Source organism: Pelodiscus sinensis, chromosome 18, assembly GCF_049634645.1.
Source record: "Pelodiscus sinensis isolate JC-2024 chromosome 18, ASM4963464v1, whole genome shotgun sequence".
Classification (NCBI taxonomy): domain Eukaryota; kingdom Metazoa; phylum Chordata; order Testudines; family Trionychidae; genus Pelodiscus; species Pelodiscus sinensis.
In genome coordinates this window covers 12,483,842-12,508,595 of record NC_134728.1, presented here as the reverse complement: position 1 = coordinate 12,508,595, position 24,754 = coordinate 12,483,842, and the positions used below count along the sequence as shown (strand labels likewise).

The 24,754-nt window shown below is 42.5% G+C and overlaps 1 protein-coding gene and 1 long non-coding RNA gene across 5 annotated transcripts in view; one reads left to right on the top strand and one right to left on the bottom strand.

Annotated features, from left to right (window-relative positions):
* GNAS (GNAS complex locus) overlaps positions 1-24,754 on the top strand; it is a 270,305-nt gene that overhangs the window by 214,182 nt on the left and 31,369 nt on the right. For all 4 annotated transcript variants that reach the window (XM_075901129.1, XM_075901130.1, XM_075901131.1 and 1 more), the window contains one exon: positions 1,759-1,856. In XM_075901129.1, coding sequence (XP_075757244.1) covers positions 1,759-1,856 — 98 coding nt within the window. The remainder of the gene's footprint in view (positions 1-1,758; positions 1,857-24,754) is intronic.
* Positions 16,380-19,377, bottom strand: LOC142818843 (uncharacterized). The gene is made up of 3 exons (XR_012896500.1): positions 19,240-19,377; positions 17,276-17,336; positions 16,380-16,517 (listed from the first exon to the last, which is right to left on the bottom strand). It is a non-coding gene; the product is annotated as an uncharacterized LOC142818843 (long non-coding RNA).

Genomic DNA, 24,754 nt, shown 5'->3' with positions numbered 1-24,754 from the left:
CCGTTTTATATCGGGAACAGTTGTGTTATTCAAAAAAAAGTTCCCTAAAAAAAATCATGCTATCGCAAAAACATGTTAAGTGGGCACGTGTTAAACGAGTAATTACTGTAGTCCAGTTAATTTTGAGATGCAGATACCTTCTAGCAATCACCCGTTATTTGGAGCCCAGAAGAGGCTCTATACTTCTGTGTAGATGTGAACATTAATGAACTAGTCTGTGTTAGGAATATTAAAATGAGTTTATTTGTGTAAAAATGTAATCACTGAAATTTTCAGCAAATACACATTTACAAGTGGGGGAGGTGGAGGTGTGAGCTGATGTAAGCTGCCTTCCCTTTGGTGCTGGCTCCCCGTGACCACCAGCTCCTGTCTGCCTCCTCCATACACACACATACTGCTGCCCATGTGGGAGGCAGCAGAGGGGTAGGCAACTCTGTGGGAGCTGGCACGCATGGGAAACCGGGCTTAAAAGCTGGCTCCCTGCGCACACCAGCTCCCGCCTTGTCCCTAGCCCCCGTGCAGCAGTGGGTGGGGGGAGGGCAGTTGGCTTAGTGAGAGGCAATATGCGTGGGGAGCTGCAGCTTGAAAGCTGTCTTCCTATGTGTACCAGCTCCTGCTTCCCCCACCCACCGACTGCTCCGTCTGTGGGTCAACATACCTTAATTCAGTCTTCTGCGCCATCTCCACAGCAGACACTCTCATTGATTTCCCTTACTCCTCACAAATTGAGGACTACTGCCATCGATGGGGGCACCCTCCTCATTCGATTTAGCAGTTGTTTACTGGACCTGCTAAATTGAACTCAAGAACATTGACCGCCGTAGCATCAATCTTCCCAGAAATGAAGATGGGGCCTCTAACACAGAGAAGGTAATATCAAGAGCTGGTGCAAAAGAGAAATTGAGGAGCAGTTTTTGTCAAAGAGTGATCGCTACTAAGTGAAAGATGCCAACAGCACGCTCAAAGCTGGAAGTGTATGAAAATGTGATCTATGCCCAGAGAATTTACAGCAGGAGTCTCAAACTTCTGGACCGTGGGACAGTCCCGACCAGAGCGATTGCACAATCTAGCTAGGGACTCTTGGGGGAGGGTGTCCATTACTGACCCCAAGTCCTGCCCTTTCCTGCCATGGCTCCATCCTCTCCCCCCAGGATACCCTATCCACCCAGCACATGACTTTGGAGAACATAGGGCGGGCACCTAGCACCCCACAGTGGCAGCAGTCACGTCCCCTTGCACTTGATGTGGTAGCAGGAGCTGTGTGAGAAGTGGAGTGCAGTGAAGTGAGTGTGCCCACCAAGTACACTCCACTTACCCTGCAGCTCATGTCGCTATGGGGAGTGCAGAAGATGCTGCTGCTGCTGCTGCTGCACGATCCCAGTCCTACCCCCCTTCCTGCAATCCCCAAAGCGGTGTGTGCGGGGGACAAGGTGCCATGGGGGGAGAGGGCAGGACAGTGGTGAGAAAGCAGAACATGGGGCCAGTAACAGACAGCCACCCCTCCCTCGGCCTGCCAGGAGTCCTAGTCCAGATTGCACAATCGCTCAGGCTGGGAGCTTGTGACCCCTGATTTACAGTGTAGTTGGACATAGACCCAACGGTTCAGAGCCTGTGTATCAGACTATATAAACTCAAGGTGGTGCAGAAATCTAACTGTGCTCTAAATTTAGCACCAAGCATGTTAAATTGTTCGTAATTATAAAACATAATTGTTTTTTCTTTGCTGACATGTTTTCCCTTCTCTGTTTTTGCTTTCAGGAGTTCTATGAACATACAAAAACACTTTGGCACGATGAAGGTGTGAAAGCCTGCTACGAGAGGTCTAATGAGTATCAATTGATTGACTGTGCGCAGTAGTAAGTAGTACTTTTGTTCTGCTATACATTAGCAATAGCTATAATTTTCTTAGTATTTGCAAATGATAGAAAGCACTCTTGTTTCCTGATGTCTTCTGTCCCATGAAAATAATAGATTTCACTGTAAATGCTTACCTAAATTAGCCACTTTTAGGACCACCAAAATTACACAGCTATTGGTAGTCTTTACATGTTAAACAAAAACTGTACTGCAAACATTGGAGATAGTTTAAAATGCTCTTGATGGGGGACTCAATTTTTCTTGAGATAAACTAGATCTTAATAGTGCGTCCAAAGGCCAACCTCTTTCCTTTCCAGTAACAATCACTTGGTCCCCACATCATTTTCCACTGACAGTCAGATAAAATCCCTGAGTCCACAGCTGTTGTTTATGTAGACAAGTTGTACTGTGGGGAACATTTTACTTTGTCATATTCTAATACAATTTAGTAGCTGAAAAGAAGGACGTAGAGCCGCCAGCTGGGACTTGATGCACCATTCATGCTCACTTCAGAATGGGAATCACTCTAGTTCCATAATTAACATTACCACATATAATAATTATATGCATATTAAGAGACTGGAGGCAAATTTGCAGTTCTTCACTCATAGCATAATTCCAAAGTTTGGTGGTTTTACTAAATTTGTTTATTTTGTATAAAGAACTTGTACTTTACTCATAGTTCTAGAGTTGAGGGCTGAAGAGACCACCAGAATATCTAGTTCTTAAGTTTATAATGAAACCTTTTTCATTTGGAAGAGTTATGGTTGAAAGAGTTATGGTTAAAAGGTACTATCTATTAATATAGAAGTCTGTTCTCTTTTGGTAGAAATCAAAAGCAAGATTTTGTGATTGGGTAAACAATTGTTATATGAAATGTGATGCAATCGGAGGTCAGGAGTGTTTGAGATTGTGTCTTTAGGATTGGGTCTTTCACAAGTTTAAGAGCATTAGATAAACTACAGCATGATTTTATGTCTCTGTTTATCTCAGACCACTAGTAATCTAAAATTATCCTTGCTATAAAGACTACTTACCATGATTTTTGCACTGTTCCGGATCTTAAGAAACCAGTTTAAAGTTTTAATAGGGTATCTAGTATGACTTTGTTTGACATGTAGTTAGACCCCCTTCTCTAAAATACTGATTTTTTTTTCTAGTCCATTGTGATCACTTAAGGTGTTTTCTTTGTAAGTTTATTTGCTACACAGCAAGAAATATTTAAGGGTTTGTGATTTTTTAATTTGATGTGTAACACTATGCTCTAAAGTGTTGCCCTTTGTATTGTTCTTACTAAAAGCGCTAGTAGAAACCATTTTTTTTCTGTTAGTGCTTGGTTACCTTGCTATTTCTGCTAGCAGAAGTAGATAAAATTAGGAACTTGTGCTCCGTCTGTCATGTTGCTCTGTACTGAAATTATATTTTACTTAAGATGAAAACTCTGTACATTATTTTTTCCAGTAATTCGTGATTGCTTGACATTGGCTTTGTGGGAGAAAAGGCAGGAATGGCTTTTAATGGTTTTACTATCCTGATCCCTCTACTGGAATACAGATTTTTACAGTATAGTTCATTGACCATTGGTGACAAATTACAGAAATGTTTCTAGACAATTTTTCATTGTTCAGTTTGTTTTTGATTTATGTCAAAGTTCATGTTCTTTTTTAACTTAGAATTTATTGCAACAATTTGGTAGTTGTTTTTATAAAGAATTTTGTCCTTTGTTAAACACCTTTTTGGTGTTTTCTGATACTGAACTATTGAGTATTTTTAATGTCATGGAACCAAAGGAAAAATGTTCCTAATAAACTCTGTTTTGAAATCACAGTGTGCCTCTAATACTTTTTTATCATTAAAATAAAGAAATTAGGGGCACGGGGTGATATAAAATATTAGTAATAAGTATATTTGCATTCTTGCCGATAGTATATTAATGTACAAAAGGGTTTTCAAGGTACAGAATGCTTGGCATTTCCTAAGTTTTTTTTTAAAACCAAGCTTTTTAGTTTCACTATAAAGTAATAGTGAAGAAATTAACTTGGAATTTATGGATTTATTTGGCATTACAAAATTTTGCATGTCAGAGGTGAACCTGATCCATCCCTGTACAATCCCTGCATAAAGCCCACACGGGAGAAAGGAGGTTGAGAGGATGGCATCTGCATTCAGTGAGTGGGCAGATTGTGATTCATCCCCTGCGTGGTCGTTGTTCCAGCCAGTGGTCTAACATAGCAGCCACAGCCACCTCCATGGATTCTTTTAAGCATTTCTGGGGGTAAACTCTGTCTCCTCCCTTTCAGACACCTAATTTGGAGCCAGAGCTGTAGTCCTCTCGGCAGTGCAAAGGAAGTGGGGAGATAGACCTGCATGGTCTTTCTATCTGCGTGCCTGCTTGCACAGCATCACAATGGCACTTAACATGACATAGAGGGGTGGGCCTTCTGTACTTGGTATTCAGGCTGGCAATTTGTGTGGGAACTGAGCTTTATTTTTCCTGGGTTTGGGGCTTACATTCTGCTTCTTCTCTCTGAATCCATCTGCCTACCCATAGCTTGCCAAAATGGAAAGACTAAGCCCTGCCCTTGGACTAGATTGACTTACCCTTCTTTTAGAAATTAAAAAGTAGAATAATTTGGCCCTTCTAGTCTCTTTTTTTAAAGTGGAAAAATAGGAGGAGTTGGCAGGTCTTATTTCTGAACAACGTTGTTTCTCCTTTTACAGTTCTGGGGGTTTTATTTTTTTAAAGGAAAATTGATTCTCTATATTGAGGGAGAAAACAGCAATTTTTCAGTGGAGGAGGGTTCCAGAGATGTTATGGTGTTACTTCTGGTCTTGGATATTGCTGAAAAGCAAGAGATTTTAGGAAGTGCAAACTAGCTCTTTTACAAGCCAAGAAGAGCCCACTCATGAGTGTAGAGCAGAGGTGCTTTTCTAGTTGCCACTCCCATCCCTGTGAAAGAAGCCTTATCCCTTCTCTAATCAGTCATATTTTTAGCCCACACTTCACTGTTTTGTCTAGGCATCAGAGAATAGTATCTCTCTTATGCCTGTCCAGCTGCTAAGCTCTATACTATTTAAAACTTTTTAGCATTGTCCCATAGTAGGTTAATGTTTAATGTACCCTGAATGCCTTTCTGCCTTTCTGCCTTTCTCCCTCTCCCTCTCCCTCTCCCCCCCTCAATCCTGCACATGCACCATACAGTATATTACATAAATTGACTTGGGGAGGTACAATGATGTAACTTTAACTCTAAGGTCTTCTGCTGGCTTCTGGACTCTCACTTATACAGTTAGTACTCTTCTTCCAGGTTTGCAGCTTGAAACTATATTAATGTTTGCTGAGAGTAAATTAAATGTTTCAGTGTAGAGGCATCCCTGTTGATCTTGAAAGCGTTATCTACCTCTACTCTTCGTGAGCTTTACTGTACTTCCTGCTTACTATGCTTGCAGTTTCAGGGGAGGAGGAAAGAGAGGGTTTTTCTTCTCTGACTTAATTGGACTAGCGACGAGGAGTCCTGTGGCACCTTATAGACTAACTGAAGTGTAGGAGCATAAGCTTTCGTGGGCAAAGACCCACTTCGTCAGATGCATGTAGTGGAAATTTCCAGAGGCAGGAATAAATATGCAGGCCAGGATCAGGCTGGAGATGACGAGGTGGATCCAATCAAGGAGGATGAGGCCCACTTTTTGTATGTTGCCAAAACCTGTAGGGGAACACTTCAATCTTCCTGGACACACAATTGCAGATCTAAAAGTAGCCATCCTGCAGCAAAAAAAACTTCAGGACCAGACTTCAAAGAGAAACTGCTGAGCTACAGTTCATCTTTAAGTTTGACACAATCAACTCTGGATTAAACAAAGACTGTGAATGGCTTGCTAACTACAAAAGCAGCTTCTGCTCTCTTGGAATTCACACCTCCAGATCAGCTGCTAGAAGTGGGCCTCATCCTCCTTGATTGGATCCACCTCGTCATCTCCAGCCTGATCCTGGCCTGCATATTTATTCCTGCCTCTGGAAATTTCCACTACATGCATCTGACGAAGTGGATCTTTGCCCACGAAAGCTTATGCTCCTACACTTCAGTTAGTCTATAAAGTGCCACAGGACTCCTCGTCGCTTTTGCAGATTCAGACTAACACGGCTACCCCTCTGATACTTAATTGGACTAGTAACTAGTTACTTTTAATTCTCTTTAGAAAATGAGTGGTCTGGGAGCTTTCATCATTTTTGCTCTATTTGGAATGTGCTGTAGGTGTGAGAAGGGAACTATATTGAGGAAACTAGGGGTACGTCTAGACTACATGCTTCTGGCGACAGAGGCATGTAGATTAGGCTACCGGACATAGTAAAATGAAGCGGCGATTTAAATAATCGCCGCTTCATTTAAATTTACATGGCTGCCGCACTGAGCCGACAAACAGCTGATCAGCTGTTTGTCGGCTCAGCGCGATAGTCTGGACGCTCCCCTCGCGACATCAAAGGTATTTGTCGACCACCCAGGTATGCCTCATCCCAGGAGAGTCACACTTGGGGGCAGGGAATAGAAGTGTTTACAGAAATGGCACTGTAATATGTATTATTATTTCTGATTAGTGATGCAGAATACAGAAAATTCCTGTCTAATCCATGAAGGGCATAAAGCTTGGATTTTTATTCAGGTAAACATTAGTGTTTGATATTAAAGAAAGTAAGGTTCATTGTCTCCATTTAAGTTCCTCAGTACTTGTTTGTCACACCAAAGACACATTTCCGTAACTTGAATTTGTTTTGTCCTGTAATAAAGCTTCACAACATTATATTAGTGAGTGGGATAGCTGGTGTGAACTATCAATGGAATTGTAATGGTTAATGGGCAAGTGTAGATGCACAACTATAAAACAGTGATAATCATCACAAAAGTACACGCTGTTCAATGTATTGTGGTAGAGCCTCTGGGAGAGGGCCCCATTTTACCCAGTACAGCCAGTCCCCGGGTTATGTACAAGATAGGGACTGTAGCTTTGTTCTTAAGTTGAATTTGTATGTAAGTGGGAACTGGTACATATTGTACCCCAGGTGTCCCCGATTCAACCGCTGCTGAAACTGACCAGCGGCTGACTACAGGAAGCCCGAGGCAGAGCTGCTTTGCCCTGGGCTTCCTGGAATCAGCTGCTGATCAGTTTCAGCAGCAGCTGACTTGGGGACACCTGGGACAGAGCAGCTGGGGTGCTGCCAGGTTGGTCCCCACAGCGCCAAGGTGCGGCGCTGCGGGACCAACCCGGCAGCCCCCCAGCTGCTCTACCCCAGCTTCACAAAAGCTGATTCAGCCACTGCTGAAACTGACCAGCTGCGCCCCCCCCCCCACATCCCCCAGCAGACCAGGCTTTTCTCACCGCGGAGAACGGGGGCGGCGGGACCGCGGCGTGTCTTGGCGGTCCCGCCGCCCGCGTCCTCCAAGGCGAGAAAAGCCTGGTCTGCTGGGGGGGTGGGCGCACTAGCTGCGCCCCCCCCCCCCCCAAGCAGACCAGGGAGATGCGGGCGGCGGGACCACCGAGATGTGCCGTGGTCCCACCGCCCGCGTCCTCCACAGCTTTGCTCCGCGTCTCCCTAGTCTGCTGGGGGCTCCTCCCCCCCCAGCAGACCAGGGAGACACGGAGCAGCTTTTCTCGCCGCGGAGGACGTGGGCGGCGGGACTGCCGCAGCGCGTCTCGGCGGTCTGCTGAGGGGGGAGGGCGCAGCTAGTGCGGGGTTCCCTCACCCTGCTCGTAAGTAGGGATCCGACATAAGTCTGATCCACGTAACCCGGGGACTGCCTGTACTGTACAAATGTATACGAAAAATTGTTCTGGATCAGATTTGTAAAGGTGTTTAGGTTCCTAAAGATGCAGATAGATTCCAAAATACCTTTAAATTCTTGATCCTCTCTTGACTTTGAAACTTTGTTGTAATGCTTTTGTGTACCAGTCAATGTTCTGCTGTGCATTTTGTGAAAGTAATGCAATCTCGATAATACGAGAACTCACTGCAGCCTCTTCTGTTGAATCTTTCAGCACTGGGGAGATCACCATTTATTCATGCCGACATGTGAAGTATGGATTAACTAGGTTCCATTATAATGCATTGTCTTCATGCTGTGCTCTTGGTTAATCAGAATGCTTCCTTTCAATATTTTTAAAGGTAGTCTTTACATCAATCTAATTTGCAGTTTGTGTAATGCTTTTAAGGAATAAAATAATAAATAAATTCTTTAAAGGGCATCATCTGATTTGGATGGTTGTCTTGTTATCTGAAAATAAAAGTTGCACTGATTATTGTCTTAAATGTATTACCAAAACCACATGATTCCAGAACATAACTGTATAGAATTAATTCAGCAGGGACATTAATTTTGCTGTAATTTCTGAATGAGTTAATATTATACCCTGTGAAGCTGAATACAATAGCAAACATTGTTAAGACTCTCTCTCTCTCTCTCTCTCTCTCATTTATATATATATATATATATATATATATATATATATATATATATATATATATATATATATATATATATATATATATATAAAAATAAAGGAATGCATTAAGATGTTAATTCATGGTCTGGGAGCTCAAGGATCAAACTGCAGTAATTGCTACCATTTTTTCATGAGGAGACTTTGGCCTCGTCCACACAGATTGTTAACATTTTTTTAAACCCACTTCAGAAATTGTGCCATATACACAGCAAATATTTTTAGACAAGTGCAGTCTTATCCCACACAATCTTAAAACTAATCTGAATAAGCATTTTAATTATTTAGGGCTCAGCTTCTATAGGCAGGGTTGTTACTAAAGTTGTCAGATACTTCCTGTGGTAGGGACCCTGTTTTTAGTTGCTTATAACTTTGCCAAAATTTAATAATTTGGGATGAAATTTTGCATGCTAGATGTCTGCCTCAGGCTGAATTTTTTAAAAGTTTTATCCATTTTGGTTCAGCCATTTCCAAGAGAGAGACTAGAGAGACATCCATTGTTTTGTCCACATTAAAAAGTTTTGAAAAGTTTTAGGCTCCTCACATGCTTTAGAGCAAGGACTTTAAATTTGTTTGGGGTGGCCTTTGTGTCAGATATGACTTTTGGAGGCCCTGTGAAATGGACTCAAACTCAGCCAAAGTATAAGCCTTTGAAAAGTTGCCATTTGTACCTACCTTAACACAGGGGTTGGCAGCGTGTGGCATGCATGCCATAAATGGCACACGAGCCAATTTTGAGGGGCATACACGGCGGAAGCTCAGCCACCCCTTCTCTCACACAGTGGGGAGCCTGCGCTGCCGCTGGAGCCTACTGCATAGCCACAGCACCAGCTCTGAGAGGCAGGTGGGGAAGCTGCAGATTGGGCTGTGCAAGAGCGGCTGGTGCTCTCCCCCTTCTCTGCCTGCCTAATTTTGTTGCAGAGCTGCACAGCAGTGAGCCCTGGTGGAAGGGGAGCTGCTGCTGGTGGCGGTGGTGGGTGCATGGAGGCTCAGCCAGACAGCTTTTTGCTGTCCCTGACTCCTGTGACTGTGTCCAGGGCCATGTAGTAACTGCCCAACTGCTCTGGAGGTTGGGGCCATGTTGCAGCAGCAGCTATTCCTCTGGTGGCCGGGGCCGGGACTTGGACCATATGACCGCAGTGGCTGCTCCTTCGGCAGGTGGGGCCAAGACTTGGGTCATGCGGCTGCTCCTCCAGCAACTGGGGCCAGGGCCACATGGAGGCAGCGGCTGCTCAGGTTGCTGGGGTCACGGCCGTGTGGCTGCAAGGGCTTCTCCTCCAGTGATCTTAATGCATAGTACTGACTGGGAAAATGATTGCTCTTTGACAGTCTCCAGCTTCCCCCATGTGCACTGACCTGGTGTTATTTTGAGGCACCCAAAGCCGGAGGGAGGAAAGAAGAAAAGCCGTCAAAATAATGTATTTTTTAAAAAAAATACAAAGATCCTGGCAGCAGGAAGCATTAGTTCTCAGCTAGGGATGTTAAATTGCGGTTAATTGACTAGTCAAGTAGTCAATGGAATTTCCATCAACTAGTCGATAGACACTTCTGCATTCCTCCTTTGAAATGTACAAGAGCCCCCCGGGCTGACCCTAGCTGACCCCCAGGTTCCACGAGGCATTTCCCCAGAACTTGGGATCAGATGGGGAGTGACCCCAGGTTCTGGGGAAACGCCTCTGGGAACTCAGGGGCAGCTGGGGACTCCCTAGCTGACTCTGGGCTCCTTGGCAGCTGCCCCTTTGAAACGCCAGAGGCAGCATTTTAAAGGGGCAGCTGCCGCACAGCTGATCTGCGGCGTACCCCTTCCCTTTGCTGCCTCTATATAATATATAAGGGTATGTCTACACTACCCCGCTAGTTCAAACTAGCAGGGTAATGTAGGCATACCGCACTTGCAAATGAAGCCCGGGATTTGAATTTCCCGGGCTTCATTTGCATAAGCGGGGAGCCGCCATTTTTAAATCCCCGCTGGTTCGAACCCCGTGCAGCGTGGCTACACGGGGCTTGAACTAGGTAGTTCGGACTAGGGTGCCTATTCCGAACTACCGGTACACCTCGTTTCACGAGGAGCAACGGTAATTCGGAATAGGAACCTAGTCCGAACTACCTAGTTCGAGCCCCGTGTAGCCACGCTGCACGAGGTTCGAACCAGCGGGGATTTAAAAATGGCGGCTCCCCGCTTATGCAAATGAAGCCCGGGAAATTCAAATCCCGGGCTTCATTTGCAAGTGCGGTATGCCTACATTACCCTCCTAGTTCGAACTAGGAGGGTAGTGTAGACATACCCTAATAGAGGCAACAAAGGGGGAGGGAGGAATCAACTAGTTGACTGACTATCAGATGAGCATTTGCTTATCGGATAGTTGACTAGTCAACTAGTCTTTAACATCCCTATTCTCAGCCACTAATGGCAGTATTATTGACTTAGAAAAGTATCAGTCGCACGCAGATCTGTAAATAGAAATGAATAAATTAAATCTCGGTACAGCACTTCTGAAAGGTTGCCAACCCCTGTGTTAGCATCTCAGATTTACAGACACCTTGGGAATGGAGGTTGTATGTAACTTTGTCATTCTGAATAAAAGTTTATGGTTCTCAAAAGTTTACAACTGAACATTGACTTAATACAGTTTTGAAACATAGTATGCAAAAGAAAAATGTTGCTTTTAACCATCTTAATTTAAATGAAACCAGCACATGAAACCATCTTAATTTGAATTAAAACAGTTTCCTTACCTTGTCAAATCTTTTTTTAAACTTTCATTTTGTTAAATATAAACCACTAAAAATACAGTACTGTAATGTATTTGCCTCTCTCTCTCTCTCTCTCTCTCGCTGCTGCTGCTGCTGCTGCTGTCTGATTGCATACTTCTAGTTCTAAATGAGGTGTAACTTGGGTTTGAGGTTCTACTGTATTCAGTAGACTTCTTAAATTTCAACAGCTACATTCCCTCAAAATTTCCTCTGTATCAGGCATTCTTAAGTGTAGAGCTGAGCAATTGCAGCTCTGGACTGGTATTGGTTGTGTGGAATTCAGACACCTTAACTGAGAACAGGAAGACTGTCTCGCCCTTGTCAGCAGTGAGTAACTGAAAGCATAGAGTCTTAAAACCTGCCCCCCAGTCTCACCGATCCCATTTGCTCCTTTCCCACCTCATCCCATCTCACTGTTCTGCCTCCCTCTCCCTTCACCCCCAGTGTTAACAGTCACTAGGAACTTCCCAAACCCCAGCTTCAGCAGGCTGCTTGGGAGCAAAAATCAGAAGAGCACTGTGACTGGATGGGACATGGCTCTCCTGCTTAACAGCCCCCAATCTTTCTCTGTGCCATCTGCCCAGCAGCCCCCTTTCCTACTCACTTAAACCCTCCCCTGACCCAGAGCTGCCTGAGAGTACAAATGGGGGAAGTACCAGCTGGGGAACATTCTATGTCTGGTGGGAGCTCCATTCCCCATTTGCCATGGGCCCCCACACTGGCCTCCAGTGCAGCCCTGCAGCCCTTGAAGGGGGCTGCCTGCCACCCAAGCCAATACATATGTGCTGCCACTTCAGGCCTGGGTGATTTCCCTCCCTGCCTGTGGTAACTGGACTTACGCAGTCCAGTCAGTACATCTGCAGGGTAACTTAAACTAAATTCTTCATATGTGGTCACTAACTGTGTTCTATTTCTTGGGTCCCAAATTAGAGATTCTGGAGTCTCATTTGCTGAGAACTCATAGTTCAATGGAAGTAATGGAAGCTGAGCTTTGAACATATAAAGTGCAATAAAACATCACATTCTTGACAAATCATTTCCTGGGCATCTCAAACTGGGCTCTCAAAATTAGTGGATAATCTTGATATAAATCTCTCTGGGTTCCCCTTTTACAAGGTCAGATAAGGCAAAAAGGATTTAAGTGAATTCCTCAGGATCCCACAAGACTTGATCCAAGGCCCACTGACGTTCATGGAGTGACTGACTGACTTCCATGGTCTTTGGGTCAGGCCAATATCAAGTGAGAGCTTGGGAATAGAACTTTGATCCTCCTAGTCAATGTATAGAATTCTAAGCAGTAGACCATGCTCCCAAACATTTGAATTTCTGCTTTAATTAACTTGGGCTTGGTGAGGATACAGTTTGATTTTTCAAAAGCGACGAGGAGTCCTGTGGCACCTTATAGACTAACTGAAGTGTAGGAGCATAAGCTTTCGTGGGCAAAGACCCACTTCATCAGATGGAGTTTGATTTTTGGTTCTTTTTAATATTGAGCACATCTTTTAGCTGACACTTCATAGTTTTGACTGGAGTGGAAAAGGAAATGGTGTGAGAGAAGCTATTTGCAAGCCATTTCACACTCCTCCAATATCAGGAAGGGCTGGAAGTAGCGTGAGAGAGCCTGTTCTCATGCTATTTCCTGCCTGAATGCCTTGCTATGTTTTCTCCTGCTGCTGTCTGCCATTTCAGAGAAGGAGAAAGCTAGAGGAGGTTTACAAGTGTAGGTACGGTAGGACACGTTACTTGCAATTCTACACCAGTAGAGCGACTTTGATGGTCTGAAAATGAACCAAGCAACTTCAGGAGAACTTTGAAGAATATTTTTTTTTAATTAATTTGTTTTAACTGCTTTAGCAGAGAGGAAGAATGGAGTATAGAAATTCTGCATAATAGCATCAGCTGATGAAAGGCCAGCAGTAGGATGGGAAGACAATTTGTAATTTTTTGTAAAGTCTGTTTATGGTTTTTATAGTTTAAACTATTTTGGAGAGTGGCAGATTTCGGTTTTATCTTTATTGCTTTTGTGAAAAGAACACCTTAATACATACATACAAACTCAGAAATAGAGTATAAACCAATGGAATAAGCAAGTTAAATTGTGGTTATCTGGCTAATCTTGTATTCAATACCATTTGTATTGATTACATGATTTGTTGATAAGGACCACTCTGCAGAGCTACAGCAGCGGTAACTCCTTGAGCCGCCCACGCCGCAGCTCTGCATTTTAAATGTAGTAAGAGCCACTAGGCTCTTACTACATTTAAAATGCAGAGGTACAGCGTCCTAGATCGGTGTCAGCCGGGACTGCTTGGTCCCAACTTATACCGAGTCCAGCAGCCCCTGTTCGCAGTGGCCAAGGCTGGCTGCCGCAAACAGAGGCTGCTCCAGCAGCAGCAGCAGCTCCTGTTCACTGTGGCCCAGTCCAGGCCTCTGCAAACAGGGACTGCTTGGTAACATCAGCCCTTGTCCATGGAGGGGCCCAGCTCTCCACTGGGACTCCCGCAGACAGGGGCTGTTTCCGGAGCAGTCTCTCCTATGCCCTCCCCAACCCGCTGCCTCTGATGGAGGCAGTGCTGGAGGGGGAAGGCAGCTCTGCGGAGATGGTGCTGGGGGAACCAGCTTTTAAGCCAGCTCCCCCCAGCACCATCTTGTATTCGCCCCCCCTCTCCCCCCACACACACGCTACCTCTCAGACAGAGACAGCAAGGGAGTGGGGGGAAGCGAGTAGTGAAGTATTCCACTCGACTACCTGATAAGCTTGTGCAAGGGTGTGTGTGTATGCTGAAGTTAAAAGCCAATTTCTCTCTTTTCTTTTTTTAAGGTATGCAAATTTCAATTAGACAATGTTTTCTTTTTTTCAAATCCAGTATTTTTTAATTTTCAGTCAAGGCAAATTTACTTGATGGCCATATGAGAAGAATTTTAATTCATAACTTGTCATGGCAGATAAAATTAATTTTGGGTCAGTGAGAGATGGTGTAAAACTGTTGACAGGTTGACAATAAATAGTTAACATTAGAAACTTTGCAGGCTATTTTCAGTTTAACTAATGTCCAATACTTACATGAATAATCCATCGATGTGTAACTTGATTAATGTATTCCAAGTTCTTACTAAATAGTTAATCAGTGTTGTGTTGCTCCAGATTTGACTTCAGATAAATTCTTCATGAAATTCTTGTTGCATTGTTAGGTGTATAGTAAGAAGCAACAGACTTTTATATCAAGCATTGTACTATTTTATTATTTTATGCTTGTAAAATTTACTAAAGATTTAATGGGATTAATTCATTCCTGTTGTAACTTTATTAAAGTCAGTACATGTAGACCTGGGATACTGGCCTGCTGACAGGGCCGGAGGAGGGCACTGCCTCAAGGTCTGGTGATTCAAAGAGGCTCCTTGAGGAGGCAGGGGCACTGTGTGGCATGTTTCAGGAAGCATGGCAGTGGGCTACCTGGGCCTGGGCAGTGCTGAGGGCCACCTGCCGTTAACTCTACCTCTTTGTCAAAAGCCCCACCTCCTTCCAGGAGTGGGGAACTGAGCCATTCCCCCACTTTGACCAGAGGCCTGGCATGACTGTTCATGTTCCTGCTAGGAGAAATTAGTCTTTATCAAATTTAGTTTTTAGTAACTGTTTTAAGTAGCAGTTTCGATTTTAAGTAATTTGTTGAGCAGGTGCACCAAGTGTATATAGGGCTTGAGTAAAAGTGTAACCTTTGTTTATAATCTTAGGTTATGTCACCAGAGAAGTTAGTTGAATGTTGTGATCCTAGCCCTGTAGTCCAAGGCCACAATTGGCAATAAAATGGCATGACTGATATTTTCGTCACAAGAAAAGTCTAAGGTTCTAAAAGCAACCAGTGTGGCATACACAAAGATTTGACACGTGTTGATAGAGTTAAGTGGGGAGTTTCACAGTGCTTGCAATCACCGTACTTCGCTCTAACATGATATTAGTTGTTCCTTTTCATAAACATCAAATTTATGTCCTCCAGACACCAGAATACACTTATTGAAAACACTGATGCAAAAGGATGAAAGTAATGTTTTGTATAAATCAATTTACAGTGTAAACTGTAACATCATAGGTGAAATATATCTTCCATAAGGTGAATGCTGTAAAGTTTGCCCTCCAAAGAACATGAATTCGCATTTGTATAATTTGGAAAAAATATAATTTTTCTCTGCAGTTGAGCATTTGGTGAAAATTAAGAAACAGACATTTAAAATAAAATTTGAATCAATAAGAAAGTAGATTATTTTTGTGCTGAATTTTTGGTTTTGTGTACTAAAAGTTTCCTTTAATTTGATTCCTCTGTTTGTAAAAGAAAAATTGTGTTCAGTGTGCACTGAAGTGGATTTATTTAGAAAGATATGTTGGAGGGTTAATTGAGGGGAAGTGGTTTCTATAAACTGTATATGGTGTTACTTGTTTTTGAGGTACCATTGTGCTTAAATTGATTGTTTTGCTTCTGTTAACTTTTAATAGTGTAAAATAAGCTGAGAATATCCACAGAACTGCATAATTTAGTTTTAATTTTCAATAATAATTAGAAATCTAAATTGTCAGAAAATTATTTTTTAAAACTATATTAGACCTTGGTTGCTATTCCTATGTAAAACCACAGCTACCTTGAGAATTAAAATAAATCAAAAAGAGACTATTCTAACTTTTTTTTATTTTGCTTTCTGATCATTAATTTTCACTCCCCCCTTCTCTCTCTCACTTATTATATGCAACTAAAAAACCCTTGTATGTGAGATTGTTTCAAGTTGTGATGGGAATGTATGGAGGAGGAGCTGCATTTCAGTACAAGAGGAAAAAAATTAAGGTCTCTCTACAGCTGTGCACGAAGGGAACAGCTGTTGGAAAAAAATCTGTAGGCATAAAATGTAGTTACAAGTTATAAATAAATGTTTAAGGAAGCCAAAAAGAGTGCAGAGTTGACTGCGTCATTTTTGCATTACCTTTGTAACAGCTAGACTCCTATTTGCCGAGTGGATTTGATGATAGGCTAGTGGACTCCACTATGATTAAAGTGTCATGACAGCTGATGTTAACTGCAGACTTCTATTGGCTGGAACAATCAGCTTTTAATATAGGGGACCTGCAAGGGAGGTTCTCCATTTAGGTCTGTGTGGTTCTGTGAAAAACCCAGAGCAAATACTGCCCTGACAGGAAATAGCTTACCAAAGTGGTGTATTTTTACAAAGCACTCTGACAGCAGCAAATGTGGAACAGGTGTGTGACAGTGATATTTTTAGCATTTTACAGTTTTTGACATTGTTTATGAATAGCTACTAAGAAATTTTTCCCTGACTTTGGAATCCATCATTTCTGGTGTTCTGTCTTAGGGTGTGCTGCATCTTGTAGAATATAGAGTTCTCTGAGAGCTCTTGATGTTTTTGGTGTGCTAGCGCAGAAAAGGAACATTATGAGAGTGAGGACAATTAAAGGAAGACAATTAAAGGAATGCATTCATCAGAACAACAGCCTAAAGAGAAACAGCAAAACCTCATATAATATCTGTTTAAAAAATAGAAAAAAGCTAAAAGTGTTCTAACAAGGTAAAGTGCAATAGAAAATTTGACACACATGTGAATCTATGCCGGTCTAGTTGGCAGTGTTTTGTCCTGCCATGTGACAGAGCCAGGTTCAATTCCCAATCTTTCCCTAGGCTGGGAGCACTGCAGATGCAGCACATACGGTCCCCAGGGTGAAAGAGCACTTCTATTGTTGTGTAATACTTTCTGTGACAAATCTAGGAGCGGTACTGATAGGCTTTTGAAGGAGGCACATCTAGCAGTTATGTGGGATGATGTTTTTATGGTGGTGGAAACGAGGATGTAAAATCAAATGTGTGAAACATGGGGCACTTGGGCCTTAGAAGAGAAGACAAGAAAGGAAAACCCCAAGTATGGGGGGAAATAGAAGGTAGAGATCTGCTTGAAAAGAAAAGAAGCATGACTAAAATTAAATGTAATAAGTTTCAGGCCTATATTGTAATGCCAGATTCTGTATTCTCTTCTGCAGAAGGAAAAAAACATTTTCATTCAGTTAAAAAAAATCATTTAAAAATATTATTTATATATCTAAATTAATCTTAGATAAACCATTAGCTAGTAAAGAAAAAAATGGGTAGCTAATTTTTAAATAAGCATGATTTGTTACCCATTTCAGTGCTTTATGGGCACCATTTGATTTGAAGTCTACTAGGATGTAAAACACCAATCTGTAATATAAACCAATAAACATATTATAAATTGACTTTCTATATGAACTGCTTGAAAATGAATAATTACAGTTACTATAAAACCTATGTGTATGATTTACTAAGATTTCAAAAAGATACACACATCTAAGGCCAAATCCCATAGCCTTTCTTACATATGTAAGGGTTTACAGGATCTGCCCTATAATTTGTGTCCAAAATGCACAAACCACTCAAGAAATGTTCTATTAAACTGTTGAGTACTTAAATCCACTGCAAGGATCCCCATCTCTCAAAGTGCTTATGTAAACTACAGGCAAAGCAAAAGCCAGCAAAAAGCTATTTTTACCAAGGCTGCTGCAGTTGGGGGATGGTAATGGCTTTGGTCATGTAGGAGGGCATAGCAAAGGGATGTATCCCTACAGTGAGCTATATCTAGCCCTGATCATGTGCCCTGACAATACTGCAGCATTTTTATAGCAACTTGTGTAAAAATTATTCAAATTAGATCATTTTCTGAACTGAAAAGTGATCACTATATAATCATGTACATTTAAAATCTTGGCAGCTGGGGTTAGTTTACTATTCCTTGTCATGTATTGTAAATGCTAACGGTATTTGTGAAATTACTAAAGATGGTATATGGAATGTAGCACCTATCTAGCTCACTAACTATCAAGGTGCTACAACTGAACTTCAGCTATTCCTGCATAGACATTCTATAATTTTTGAATAGCAATATTAAGATGATACTCTAGTTGAGCAACAAGACTAGTGAGTGGGCTGCATGAACAGCTTTCCTTCATCTTGGTGGGCTGCAAGATTGTCCTAAACAAGATGGCCTCCCAGGATAGGTAGTTTTGTTAACTGCACTTGCATACCTAGAATTTGTGGGGTATGCAGATTGAACCGTAGCATTCACTTTGATTGGATACTAAGGGAATGCACGGTTCTCGCTGTCCATGTTGCATACAATCAGCGGGCAGCTCACTTCACATACCATTGCTTTACATGCGCATCACTGTAGTAATATCGGTAGCAAAAAAAACATACATGGACAGAAACCAGCAGAATCTGCAACCCTGTGTGTGGGCAACAGTAAACAAAATGTCTCATGGTCCACATATAGATCCCCAATGGGCTGCAGGTTGCCCACTATTGCTTTAGGTGTCTGCAGAATCAATGACTTCAAAGACAACTTTCAGTCTATGGTAATTTTATAGCAAAGCATGAATGTAGTAAGTTACTTGGGTTCTTGATATCTATCTTAAGATGAATCTTTGCAAAGGTCTGGTCTTTATTTTACCTAGTTTACTAGTAGGATACTAGAACTAAATTTTTTCTTTCTTTCCTACTATGCCTTTATACTATACATATTTATGTGCAGTAGGAAGGAAGGACAGACTTGTGGTTAAGGCACAAGATGAACTATTCTTGGCTCTGCTACAGACTTCCTGTGAGAACTTGGCAAGCCAGTTAACCTTTTTATGTCTTTATGTCCCCAACTGTAAAACGGGCATAATACTTCCTCGCCACACAAAGGTGTTTGAGGTTCATATTTGCAAAGTGCTTTGAATTCAAAGTAGCAATATATTCTTATGCTAGAAGACTTACCCAATGCGCCTGGGGGGGGAAGGAGGGGGAATAGGAGCCACATAGACCTGCCCTGGAGGTGCTCCCCAGGCCTGGGGGCATAGGGGACCGTGCTGATCTGCTGGCATAGTTACACTAACCAGCCCAACAGTGATGGGAGGGGGCCCCTGTGGGTCATGGGGGGCGGGGAGGCTGTGTTGCCCAGCCCTGGTGGTGTTCTGGGGAAGGGGGCACAGTGGTGGGGGCAGCAGGGCTTTCCCTCCCCCCCCCCCCCCCCCAGTCTGGCACTAGGGCTGAGGAGGGAAGTGTTTGGGGCAGGGGAGTCACTTACCTGGGCTGGTGGCCAGCAAAAAGACAAGTCTTATCCCCAGCTGGCCACTTGTTTCCTGATGAGGCTGCCCCCAGTGGTCACTCTGCAGTACAGATGTCTACTGCCCTCCGCCCCCATGATGACTGTGCAATCCCGCCGATGAGCCCCCTCCCTTGTTTTAAGTTAGGATAAGAAGAAGCTGCATACAGATTCACAGAGACACAGACGGATGGACTCTAGCTGCCTCTAAAATAAATATATGTAATTATTTCTGTGTATAACATCACTGGCTGCAAAAATTAGAGATATGGTGCATGTAATCTGATGTATTAGTAAGTGAGATGATTAATAAACGTATAATATTTGTAACAATCATGAGTCTATTCTGTCAGATTTACATGGTACTAAATATTTGCATGTAAAGCAGTAGATTCAAACACAGATTTGAAGATTAGAGTATAACTATGTCAGATTAGTGTTAATACCCTGATTTTAGTGTAAATCATGTGGGTGGTTAATTTTGTTTTTGAAACCTCAATAGATATCAGAGAATTCCTTTGCATTCTTTCAGGTAGTTCATTCATAGAGAAATCCTTGGCCCTTCACCATTTCAGCTAGAACACTTTACTTTCTGCCCATGCTCCTTGCTTTAGGGCCCACTCATCTTATTGCCAAATGCAATTTCCAACTTTCACAAACTGTCTCCAAAACTGGAGATCTCCACATCTATTTGCTTTACAATATGTATTCTGTGAAGGTAGATCACTAATTATGTAGCTAATGTGGAGCATTGCACAAGGAAGGTGAGAACAGGGAGGAAAGGAGAAAGGAAAGCAGGGCAGGTCAAAGCAGAGCTACTTTAATTCAAAGGAAGAAAGCTAGTTTGCAACCAACTTGAGGATCAGAGATAGAAATGTAACCGTGTTAGTCTGGTGTAGCTGAAACAAAATCCAGGACAATGTAGCACTTTAAAGACTAACAAGATGGTTTATTAGATGATGAGCTTTCGTGGGCCAGACCCACTTCCTCAGATCAAAACTTTTTTTGATCTGAGGAAGTGGGTCTGGCCCACGAAAGCTCATCATCTAATAAACCATCTTGTTAGTCTTTAAAGTGCTACATAGTCCTGGATTTTGTTTGAGGATCAGAGAATGTGTTAAGTTTCCCAGTTTTGCTCTGATTGGATCGGTTTACTGGAGTCTTACCAGGTACTAACCAAAGTGCTACTTAACCATTTCTCTTATTTTAAAAGATTACTAGAATCTTGTTTAAAAATAACTTTAAAATTAAAAACTTAAATTTGTTACAACAATATTTTTACCAGACTTCTTAGTGAAAAAATGAACTAAAAATAGGTAGGATCTTTGCTGTCTTACACAGTAACAAAACGGTATTTCCAATTCAGCTCTTATTTTCTGTAGAGAAGTAAAAGGTGATTGCTTCTATAGGAGCTTGCTCCTGAGTCTTATTTAAGAAAAGATTCCTAAGATGCCAAAATTCTGTACAGTAGTTTTCTGATACAGACACTTGTCTGCCAACAAGTACCAAACTAATTTTCCCTCAAGACAACAACTCCAATTTTTGGAATCTTAAAGTGAAAAATTAGTGTTTCATCCATTAAGCTTAATTGCCTTGCTACAGGGTGAAAGAAATGTTTGTAATGTTTTAACAAGTAGCTAGTTATGCCTTAACTATAGCAATAGGAGTGGTATCTGCTCCCTAGTTAGGGTTCCATGAGCTGTTCTGTTCTATGTATTTTAAATCAAAATGTAAAAGTTTAAGATTGAGGGAGTGACACTTAATCACCACCTTGCTTCTACACGGAGCATCAGATATTTACTGGCTTGAAACTGGAGTTTGCATGCTATCTATTATTTTGTATTAAATAATTCACAAATTGGGAGTAGCAAAAGTCCTTTTTATGAAGGTATGGATTACAGAACTCATAGATTGTAACTTCTGTCTTGTCTTCTGTGAAATCTTCTCCTGTCTCATATTTATAGCTATTCTTCTATTTTTACCTGAGTTTGATTACTATCAGGATTTTTGAAACCAGAAGAATAGTTGCGTAAATCAGAAAATTTGAGAGATTCCCTCTATAATTGCTGCCTAGAAATTGCTAAAGCAACGGAAAAAATGAAACTTTTTCCATCGTGTAGATGCTTTTATTCTGTGGTACTTCCAACCTTGGCTGCATAAAACCTATGATATTTATAGAATAACATGTGGGAACACTAGTGGTAGGGAAGATTTAAAAATGTACCATTCAGAGTCACTATTAAGAAAATTAGTGACCCCATTGTAAATTGTACTAGCCATTTTCCTATGCTAAACAACTAAATGGAAAAGCGATGGGACATATTATTAAAATGTAAGGCTTCCCATCAAAGGCAGCAAGAGGAAGTGGGAGCTGGCTCCCCATGAATGCCAGTTTACACATAGCCACCTTCTCCCTCCCTCCCACTGGCTCCCACAGAGGCAGCAGTGTGGAAGCAGGTGGGAACCAGCTATCAGGGGCAGCAACGTGGAGGGCAAAGGGCAGGCAGGAGCCCATACACGTAGGAGCCCTCCTTGCTGCTTCTCTGATATGGCAGCAAGTGTGGGAAGGCAGGAGGCAGCAGCATGAGGGGGAGAAAATGCAGAGGAGGCTGCCACGTTGCAGCCTCTGTCCACGGGAAGCTTGGGTCCCCTGCAGACAGGGGCTGCTGCTGCCCTGCACTGCTGCATCTGTATCAGAGGCAGCACTGCGAGGTGGCAGGGGTTTCCCGGGAGTGGTGCCACAAGTGCACTGGCTGCCAGCCCTACACCGGAGACCATTTTAGTAACTATGTAACCAATAAAAATTGTTGCAGCTACATGATTACTAAAATATACAAAATCTAACATCCCTAGTTTTGAGGCAGATGAGTTTATCATTTTGTGCGTTTAAAGTTTATATCAAAGCAAGATCATATAGGAATACATTTTCAGAAAGTGGCCTTTCTTTCAAAAATATGGATTGTGCCCTCAAAATTTACGTTAGCAACTTTGTCCTCTCCTGTAGGCATGAGTGCAAACCTGAATATTTGTTCTTTTGTCTACATGAATTTGGGTATCAGAGGGGCAGATGCTATCATTTGCGCATCTAATTTATTTTATGAGAGAAAAAGTCATAGATTTTGCTGGTGAAAATTTCTTAGGGCACTTGTACCTGAGAAAAAGAGGTTAGGCCTGTTTCACTCTAAAATGTACCATTTTTTTAAAAATCAGCATTGGAGATCTACCTCACTTGCTGTAATTGTGATTAGATATCAGGTTTTTAATTTATCACTGGCATTAGCCTGCTTGGCCAAATGGAAAGTTTGTGAGAAGAAAGGAGATTGAATTTAGAGCACTGAACCTTCTGTAGGAGCTTCACAGTAGATGCTGATTTTTGTGTCTCCATTTGCAGAATCCCACAATTGTTTTCCTTAAGTTTAAAAAAGAAAAAATGGATGGCTTGTCCCAGAGGAAAACAAAAACTTGAAATGTTGAGGAGTTGTGAATTGTTTAAGCTATCAACTATGGAGCAGGTATCAACAGGTTGTTTCTGTAAAGGAACTTACTGCTATTTTATTCCCAACAGCCCGGGGATATGAAGAGGTAATATGGATTTTAGCTTCCCAAGAGGCTGTTGTGAAGACTAGGACTTTAACAGGGTTCAAAAAAGAGCTAGATAGATTCATGGAGGTTAGGTCCATCAGTGGCTATTAGCCAGGGTGGGTAGGAATGGTGTCCCTAACCTCTGTTTGTCTGGAAATGGATGACAGGAGAGAGATCATGTGATGATTAACTGTTGTCTTCCTTCCCTCTGGGGCATCTGGTGTTAGCCACTATTGGCAGACAGGATACTGAGGTAGATGGACCTTTGGTGTGACCAAGTGTGGCCGTTCTTATGTTTCCATGAAAGGAACAGGTCAAAATTATCAACTTTTTTTCCCCAAATAAATTTTACTTTAAAATACAGATCATAATACCACAAGTTTAATGTTGCCTTACAAGGCAAAGACAATTTTGCCATTCTGCTGAAACTACATTCTGTAATTTTAAATACATTGAGTTACTTAATACATTAATTCAGAAGTGATTGGTGAGGAGGCACACAGGGACCACTGGCCAAGTTAACCCCACAGCCCAGGGAAGGGCCAGGACAACCCCCCTCTGTCCCAGGCCATGCTCATCCCCATCTCTGCTTCACTCTTTCCCCTCCCTCACTCCACCTTTTCCCCTGTCCCACTCCCTTGAAAGATGTGGTGTAGGGGTAGCACTGGTCAGGATCCAGCATCAGCCTGACTATTCTGCATTCACCAGCAATGGTGGGAGAAGTGGCTCTGCTCTTGTGGATGCATTGCTACAGTTCCCAACAGTGAGTGTGGGGGTGGCCCTCCCCCTCCCCCAAGTGACATGCCAGGAGAACAGAGTGCGTTGGGGCTGCCAACCTCTGATGCTGGCACCCCATTAGTTCTCACAGCTGCTGACCGGCTCTTGACCCCTCTTGCCCCTGTCGGTTTTTTTGGAGGGGGTTGCCCCCTCCCTGTAGCTCCTGTATTAGTGTGACAAATGTATGTATTTAAGTATGTTCAAAAATGGCAGTTAGGTTTTCACTGTCAGCAACTCTGTAACATGACTATCATTTGTCCTTACCTTGACCTGGCCTACCAACTGTTTGAATTCCTGAATCATTCCTTATCTTCCAGGGAAATCCAAATTCTGTGTTAAGAATACTCTCTCTTGTTCCATAGAAACCATCTTTGTTCCCCTAGCTATCTATAATGACAATGCAAAATTCCATTCCCACCTTTCAGAATTCTCTCTGTTGGTACTGTGTAACTTTGGGTAGAGGGGATGTATGTTTTAGATTTCATAAGCACATGTGAGTAAGGAGGACTAAAGACTATACTATACCTGGGGTAAAACCATGGAAATATATGTTATGACCACTTCTGATCTGTTTTATACTTAGCCTCTTCATTTGCTGAGTCCATCCCTTCATTCAGTCCTGGCTTCTCCCTTTCTATGGTAAATGCTTGGTTAGGGATGTTAAAATTAGATTAATCAACTAAGACAATAGTCAATGGAATTTCCATCGACTATTCGATTAGCCGATAAGAGCGTATCCGCTTTGAAATGTAGCAAGAGCCTGCCTGGCTGTTGATACATTTCAAAGGCGGAAGTGCCACTCAGCGCTCCGCCTTTGTAATTTACAAGATCCTTAGCAGGGGCTCTTGTGCATTTTAAAGTTTGAAACACCGAATGGAGACTGGGGTCGGCAGGGGACTCTGAGTCCCCCGCTGGTCCCAGGATCCATGCAGCTCTTCCATTTTGAAATGTACAAGAGCACCAGTGGGGACTCATATATTTCAAAGATGGAACGCTAACGCTGCCGCTATGCCCCTACCCCCTCTCACTGAGCTACAGCTTGGGGGAACCAGCTTTTAAGCCAGCTCTGCCCAGCACCCTCTCCTCTTCCCTCCCTCTCCCACTGCCTCTTTCTGATAGAGGCAGCAAAGGGGGAGGG